Here is an 8,624-nt window from a genome sequence, read left to right on the forward strand (position 1 = left end):
GAGTGCAGTGGTGTGATCTCGGCTCACTGCAACCTCCACCTCCTGGGTTCAAGTGATTCTCCTGCCTCAGCCCCCCAAGTAGCTGGGATTACAGGTGTGCATCGCTACACCGGGCTAATTTTTGTATTTTAGTAGAGATAGGGTTTTGCCACGTTTGCCAGGCTGGTCTCAAACTCCTGACCTTAGGTGATCTGCCCGCTTCAGCCTCCCAAAGTGCTGGGATTACAGGTGTGAGCCACCACACCTGGCGTTCCTCTGTCCATTTTCTTCTCTTTACCATTGTAGATGGAAAATGAAGAATTCTCAGTTGTGTTCAATGAAGGTTTTTGGTTTAAAAAAAGAAAAATCAGCAAGATGGCGTCTCTAGACTTCTTTTATACCTCCTGAAAGTTGATATCATACATTGGGCAACTCAGTAAGAAAACAGAAGGGTGATGTTAGTGAACTGGCATATTCCACTGTTGCTTCATCCTAGGTCACTCCGTCATTCTTCCCTTATTATTTTAGTCTTTTTTTTTTTTTTTAATCACAGGTAGGAATGAGTAATGACATAATTCCCAGGACGGTGAAATCGCAAAATGTTTCAAGTTATGAGAAAAAGATAACCGAACCCTATAATGTACCTTAGGTTTGTAAAAGGTCCAGGGTTCAGTGGACCCAAATACAAATTGCACTACAGAGGCCAGGCTCAGCGGCTCACGCCTGTAATCCCAGCACTTTGGGAGGCCAAGGTGGGTGGATCACGAGGTCAGGAGTTTGAGACTAGCCTGGCCAGCATGGTGAAGCCCTGTCTCTACTAAAAATACAAAAATTAGCCAGGCGTGGTGGCGTGCACCTGTAATCCCAGCTACTGGGGAGGCTGAGACAGGAAAATTGCTTGAATTTTGGAGGCGGAGGTTGCAGTGAGTCGAGATCACGCCATTGCACTCCAGCCTGGGCAACAAGAGCAAAACTCCATCTAAAAAAAAAAAAAAAGAGGTTGTACCACAGAATTACTTTTATTCTTCTCAAAGATAAAGTAAATGTTCTTTTTTACAAGATTTCTAAGGAAGAGTAAAAGTCATAAAATATCAAAACTGAAACTCCTGAGGCACCTCAATAATTTAGAGTTAATACCTAAGTGAGACAGTAATGGCTTAAGGTTAGACAAAGATAACTTATTTGTTAACATTAGTTTAACAAGTAGATAACTGAAAGTGCATTTTTAACACCGTAACCATGTCGCAAGGATCCACTGTGGAAGGTGCGCCGCAGCCAGAAGCTGGACATGTCCGCGCGGCTGGAGCTGCAGTCGGCCCTGGAGGCGGAGATCCGGGCCAAGCAGCTTGTCCAGGAGGAGCTGAGGAAGGTCAAGGATGCCAACCTCACCTTGGAAAGGTACTTGGTGCTGGGGTCTAACTCTGAGTAGGAGCGGGGGCTGTGTGGCCTTCAGCCAGCCCTGAGCCTTGTGGGCTCTGATGCTCCTCACCTGGAAAATCGGGGCCACGGGGTTTACTGGCACCTTAGGAAGCAGCGAGTCGGGTTTACCTGCAGGAGCCCTGAATAGCAGGCCGTTCTGGCACGGAGGAGGTGGCCACAAGGGTGCAGGGCCTCGCCTGCCGCGGGGGTGTGCAGTGCGGTGCAAGCCGTGTTTTGACAGCAGCGGGTGCTTGTGCCCCCACGCTGGGTAGTGAGACTCATACCACTGTCTGACAGGAGCCCCTCTCACTGCTTAGTCACCTCCATGCCGCTCCATTCACTAACTCAGGATTGTTCCTTTCAAGCTAACGCAAATATTTTAAAACAGGTTGAAGATGGCATTCTCACTTGAAATTTTTCTCTAACTCCAAGCAGTAACGAGAATGCCATTTTCACACAGCAGTAAATTCAGTCGGTATTAGCTGAGAGTTTCCTCTTTGCAGATCCTGTTTTATAAGGATACGACAATGAAAGTCAGTTTCATAAAAACCAGGCCAGCTGTGCTGTGCCATGAGGCGGACGAGGACCTAGAAGGGACAGTGTCTTTAACAGAATTACTGAGTCCCAAATCCTGTTAGTTTGGGGCTAAAAGAATTAATGGTAATAGGTTTCAGTTAAATTGACTTCCTTTGTACCGGGAACTGCTGTAAGACTGTTCTGTTAAATCCTGTGACCTTCCCACAGCCCAACAGGGCAGGCGCTCTTGTTACTCCTGCTTACGCACTCTGCAGGTGATTTGCCCACTGTCACCCCACTGATAAGTGGAACGCCCCCCCGCCCCCCACAAACTGCGTCCCTCCTGGCCAGCTGTTCCCCGTGGCAGCCTGACTTTCTCTGTCCCCTCCATGAAGTTGCTGGAACTGCAAGGCTGCCGGTGCGGCTGGTGCTGGTGCTTCTTGGTGCAGCCACCATCTTGCCAGTTATGGGAAAGATACTGGCGGGGCTGATGGCTGAGCGGCCTGGGCCCTGTGTCCCTGGAGAACAGAGGACTCGCCTGGCAAGGAGATTAGGAAGGTCAGAGCTCCGTTAGGCCATCATGAGACACACCTTCCTCAGCCATGACTTTTTAAATTCCTGCCTGAATGTTTATGTTTGAAATATTCATACTGTTTGTAGTGTGTGCAGTAGAAAGGCCCAGCATGAGCTGCCGTGTTCTGAACAGTCCCCGGTGCTGGGGAGACACCCCGGCCCTCTCATCCTGCCCTGCCCCAGACCGCCTCATAGACAACCTCTTCTCAGTGCACTTAAAGCGATTTATTTTTTATTTTAGCAAACTAAAGGACTCTGAAGCCAAAAACAGAGAATTATTAGAAGAAATGGAAATTTTGAAGAAAAAGATGGAAGAAAAATTCAGAGCAGATACTGGTAAACTAACATCAGGCAGTTCTGCATTATTTGAATATAAATATTTTTCAAATGAGTGGTTTTATTTTCTTTTTGACTTAATAGTTACTTTAGTTACGTAAAGTACCTACAGAATTCCAAAATCAACATTTTCAAATAGCATCTTCAAAGATATTTTCCCCAAAGCTAGCCATTGTTTTTGGTTTATCCTTCCTTTTTTTGTGTGTGAAACAGTCTTGCTCTGTCACCCAGGCTGGAATGCAGTGGCGTGATCTCAGCTCACTGCAACCTCTGCATTCTGGGTTCAAGCGCTTCTCCCGTCTCAGCCTCCCAAGTAGCTGGGATTACAGGCACACGCCACCACCATCCCTGGCTAATTTTTGTGTTTTTAGTAGAGATGGAATTGTGCCATGTTGGCCAAGCTGGTCTGGTCTGCAGTTCCTGACCTCAGGCAATCCAGCCACCTCAGCCTCCCAAAGTGCTGGGATTACAGGTGTGAGCCACCGTGCCCAGCCTATCCTTCCTTTCATCTTGAAAACATATGGCAAATACACACAAATCTAGGCACACATTTGCATCCCCTGATTACATAAAAGGCATCATTTTGTGCTGGGGGGGCCCCCTGGCCCCCTCTGCAGCTACACTGTGCACTGCCGTGGGCTGGCCAGCCGCTGGGATGGGTTATTCCCTGGCATTTGCTGTCATAGAAAGTGCTGCCAGGAGTGACTGAATGGATAGAACATTTCCTATTTTTGTCGGTGTATTTCGGGATAGAGTTCTAGAAGTGGGATTGCCAGGGCAAAGGGCAAACATGCCTGTACACTCGTGCTATGTGCTGACGGACAGGCCTCCAGAGACTGTGCACTGACACTCCTCCTACTCTGCATGAGGGGTTTCTGCCCCACAGCCTACCCACAAAGTAGGATTTCAGACTTTTGGATTTTTGCTGCTCTGAATAGGTGAGAAATAGCATCTCCATAGAGGTTTAACTTGCATGTTTCTCATAAGTAAGATGGAGCATCTTTTTATGTGTGTGAGGAACTTTTGTATTTTGTGCATTATATATTTTTATTGTTTGCCCACTTTTAAAAATTCAGGTTATTAGTCTGGTGGATTTCTAAAAGCCTTTTGCATTATGGGGATTAGTCCTTTTGTTTGTGATGTAAGTTGCAAGTATTTTCCTTGTTTCTCTTTGTCTTTGCTTATTCATTTATTTATTTTTTTGCCAAATAAAAGTGGTTTTGCAGCCGGGCACGGTGGCTCATGCCTGTAATCCCAACACTTTGGGAGGCCGAGGTAGGTGGATCACTTGAGGTCTGGAGTTCGAGACCAGTCTGGCCAATATGGAGAAACCCCATCTCTTCTAAAAATACAAAATTAGCTGGGCATGGTGGTGCATGCCTGTAATCCCAGCTACTCAGGAGGCTGAGGCAGGAGAATTGTTTCAATTTGAACCTGAACCTGGGACGCAGAGGTTGCGGTGAGCCACAGTTGCGCCATTGCACTCCAGCCTGGGCAACAAGAGCAAAACGCTGTCTTTAAAAAAAAAAAAAGTGGTTTTGCCATCTCTACTAAAAATACAAAAATTGGCTGGGCGTGGTGGTGCATACCTATAGTCTCAGCTACTCAGGAGGCTGAGGCAGGAGAATCACTTGAACCTGGGAAACAGAGGTTGCAGTGAGCTGAGATCTCGCCACTGCACTCCAGCCTGGGCGACAGAGCCGGATTCCGTCTCTCAAGGAAAAGAAAAAAAAGGTGGTTTTCAAAATTTTTTGTGTGTCAAATTTTCAGTCTTTTTCCTTTTTTGAGTCGTAAATAGGAAAATACAGCTAACTCCCAGTTGTTGGAAGGATTTTCCCATGCTTCTTATACTTGTGTGGCTTCATGATTGATTGATTGATTGATTCAGGGTCTCGCTTTGTTGCCCAGGCTGGAGTGCAGTAGCACGATCAGGGCTCACTGCAGCCTCAACTTTCTGGGCTCAAGTGATCCTCCCACCTCAGCCTCCTGAGTAGCTGGGACTACGGGCACGTGCCACCATACCTGGCTAGTTATTGTTTTCTTTCTTTTTTTTTTTTTTTGGAGATGGGGTTTCGCAGTATTTCACAGGCTGATCTTGAACTCCTGGACTCAAGCAATCTGCCTGCCTTGCCTCCCAAAGTGCTAGGATTACAGGCATGAGCCACCGTGCCCAGCCTCATTTTTGTAATTAGAATACTGATCCATTTGAAATGCGTTCTGACATACAGTTTGAGGAGTATATCCAGTTTTGTCTTTTGCTAATGGCTGGCTAGTTGTCCAGCAGCAGTTATTAATACCAGCTATTTTTCCTGCTGATTTTATGTATGACTGTTGTCATGTATAGGATCACCATGGGCACTTGGGTCTGTTTCTGGATTTTCTCCCGTTCCATTGTTCATGGGCAAGAACCATGTGATTCTTGTTTTTTGATTCGTGTTTTTGTGTGTGTGTGACAGGGTCTCACTCTGTCACCCCGGCTGGAGTGCAGGGGCACGTGCAGCCCCAATCTCCCCAGCTCAGGTGATCCTCCTATCTCGGTCTCCCAAGTAGCTGGGACCACAGGCACATACCACCATGCCCAGCTAATTTTACTTATTTTTTTGTGGAGATGGGGGGTCTCTGTGTTGCCGAGGCTGGTCTCAAACTCATGGCCTCAAGCAGTCCTCTGGCCTTGGCCTCCCAAAGTGCTGGGATGACAGGTGTGAGCCACTGCACCCGGCCATGATTCTTATCGTAGAGGCCTTAGTGAATCTGCTTTAATACCTGATAGATCTACTCCTCCTCCACCTACCCCCAGCCCAGCCACCCCTGTGGTTTTGGGGTTTTTTGTTTTTTTTTTTTTTTCCAGGTGGAGTCTCACTCTGTTGCCCAGGCTAGAGTGCAGTGGCGCGATCTCGGCTCACTACAACCTCCGCCTCCCGGGCTCACGCCATTCTTCTGCCTCAGCCTCCCGAGTAGCTGGGACTACAGGCGCCCGCCACCTCGCCCGGCTTGTTTTTTTTTTTTTTTTTTTTTGTATTTTTAGTAGAGATGGGGTTTCACCGTGTTAGCCAGGATGGTCTCAATCTCCTGACCTCATGATATGCCCGCCTCGGCCTCCCAAAGTGCCGGGATTACAGGTGTGAGCCACCACGCCTGGCCTTTTTTTTTTTTTTTTTTTGGGACAGAGTCTTGCTCTGTCACCCAGGCTAGAGTACAGTGGCGTGATCTTGGCTGAGATTCTCCTGCCTCAGCCTCCCAAGTAGCTGGGATTTCAGGCACATGCCACCATGTGCAGCTAATGTTTGTATTTTAAGCAGAGATAGGGTTTCACCATGTTGGCCAGGCTGGTCTTTAACTCCTGACCTCAGGTGATCTGCCTACCTCGGCCTCCCAAAGTGTTGGGATTACAGGTGTGAGCCACTGCGCCCGGTCCCTTGGTTACTTTTTCAGGTGAACTTTTTGATTATTGTTCATCTCTGGAGGAACGCCTGGTGTTTTTTTCAACTGGGATCATGTCAGATGTATCACTTACTTAAGGAGAATTGACATCTTGAAGACGTTGAGTCTTTCTGTCTGAAAATAATATGTAGACTTTAGTTTTTTTTTACCTTGACTATTCTTTGTTTCTTTTTACAGGTCTCAAACTCCCAGATTTTCAGGATTCCATTTTTGAGTATTTCAACACTGCACCCCTTGCACATGACCTGACATTTAGAGTGAGTCATTGTTTTTCTTTTTTTAAGTGACAGATGAGTTTATGATAAGTTAAAAATAGTGTAATACATGATTTTACCACTCATGGGGCCACAAACACACCAGTAAATATACATTCAGTATTTATCTCAGGGTTGTGCTAACTATGTACTTGACCCACATGTAATCAACCCACATTAAATGCATAAGGTAAGAGACATTCAGGGTATTTGAGTTGCTCCCAGAGAAGCTTTCTCAACTCAAGTTAAGTAGAAATGAGATTAAAAAAGTGCTCAGCATCTTTAGGGAGAAATCTACACTGGCCTCAGCTGTGTAGTGAGTATTTCTTTTTTTTTTTTTTGAGACAGAGTCTTGCTGTGTCACCCAGGCTGGAGTGCAGTAGCATGATCTTGGCTCACTGCAACTTCCACCTCCTGGGTTCAAGCGCTTCTCCTGCCTCAGCCTCCGGAGTAGCTGGGATTACAGGCACCCGCCACTGTGCCCGGCTAATTTTCGTATTTTTAGTAGAGGCAGGGTTTCACCATATTGGCCAGGCTGGTCTCGAACTCCTGACCTTGTGATCTGCCCCCCCGCCCCTCGGCCTCCCAAAGTGCTGGGATTACAGTTGTGAGCCACCACACCTGGCCTGTAGCAAGTATTTCGAGTAAGTACTTTAATACAAATTCTCACATTGGGATGGGTGCGGTGGCTCACACCTATAATCCCAGCACTTTGGGAGGCTGAAGTGGGAGGATCACTTGAACCCAGGAGTTCAAGACCAGCCTGGGCAACATTGCGAGACCTTATCTCTTAAAAAAAAAAAAAAAGAAATCCCACACTAGAGCAAATAAAATTACTTTAGTTGTATTTCCATCTGTATAGCTATAGAGTTCAGCACTGGGGATCAATGGGAAAGGTGGTTGATGGGAACAGTCTGGCCCCAGGTGCCTCGCCAAGACCCTCGCAAGGAGGCCAGCCCCTCAGGCAGCCAGAGCCGCTGGTCATCTACTTGGGAATTAGCTGTCGAGTGAGGAGCAGAGCCCACTGCCTCCCTCCGTGGGCCGCAGGTTCTTGGTGGCATTCCGTGGAGGCAGGACAGCCTTTCCTCCTCTTCTGCACCTGTAGGGATGCACCCTTGACAGCAGCACGCGAAGCACATTGGAACGGGGAGAGCAGAGCTCACTAATGGAACTCCTGATGGGGGTGCAGGGAGGGGGAGGTGGTTCCAGCCTTTGATTTAGAAAACTCCAACCCTGCAGGCGAGTGGGAAGAGTAGGGTGCATGTGTGCGTGTCCCTCACCTGGGGTTTCGCTGCGTCTGCTTTCTCTCTCTCAGCAGAGAGACTTTTTTCCTCAGCAGTATTTGAAAGCGACTTGCAGGTGTCAGTGACCCCAACATACTTCAGCAGTTATTTCCCACGATTGGGGCATTCTCCCACATAACCACAGTGTCACTGTCGTCAGGCATTCTGCGCTGGTGCCGTGGGACAGCCCGTATCCATGTGTCCCTTGTCCTGGGAACGTCTTTTCCTGCTGGCTTTTCCTCCTAGTTCTGGATCTACCTGGAGATGACGAATCGCATTTAGTCTTTTGTTTCCTTTAATCTGGAACAGTTCCCCATCTGTCCCCTCTTTTATGACAATGATATTTTGGTGTTACCCAAGTCAGTTGTCCTGCAGAATGTCCACTCTGGGTTTGTCTGATGTTCCATCTTGATCAGATGTGGGTTGAACCTTTGGCACAAACTCTGCCCAGGAGGAGCTGTGCCCTTCCCACACACAGAGGCCGGCCTGCCCAGGGTGGATGATGCCAAGTCTGATCGTTGGGTTGAGGTGGGGTTGGCTAGGGTTGCTGCCTGTGTGAGTAGGGGGTAGTCAGCAGGTGCCCATGTGGGCAGCTGCCTGGAGCAACCTCCCCTGGGGTGGGCGCTTAGCATCCTGGCCTGTGTCTGTCACAGGCTTGCATTGCTCACAGCCACTCTGGATGCACACCTCTTCATCTTCACCTGTCAGAATGTTTGTTTGTTTTATCAAATTGGCAATGCTTCTCTTTTCCCTGAAATCCTCGGTTTTGAAGAAGCAAATAACCGGTAAGTGCCCACCGGATCTTTGATAAGCCTGTTTCTGC

General features: G+C 47.8%; 1 protein-coding gene across 1 annotated transcript in view; it reads left to right on the forward strand.

Moving 5' to 3' along the window:
* The window catches only part of CDC42BPB (CDC42 binding protein kinase beta (DMPK-like)), a 99,332-nt gene that overhangs the window by 63,873 nt on the left and 26,835 nt on the right, over positions 1-8,624 (forward strand). Inside the window, exons 17-19 of the mRNA XM_011991792.1 lie at positions 1,229-1,377; positions 2,729-2,823; positions 6,442-6,521. Coding sequence (XP_011847182.1) covers positions 1,229-1,377; positions 2,729-2,823; positions 6,442-6,521 — 324 coding nt within the window. The remainder of the gene's footprint in view (positions 1-1,228; positions 1,378-2,728; positions 2,824-6,441; positions 6,522-8,624) is intronic.

This window comes from Mandrillus leucophaeus, unplaced genomic scaffold (assembly GCF_000951045.1).
Source record: "Mandrillus leucophaeus isolate KB7577 unplaced genomic scaffold, Mleu.le_1.0 Scaffold4, whole genome shotgun sequence".
Lineage (NCBI taxonomy): Eukaryota > Metazoa > Chordata > Mammalia > Primates > Cercopithecidae > Mandrillus > Mandrillus leucophaeus.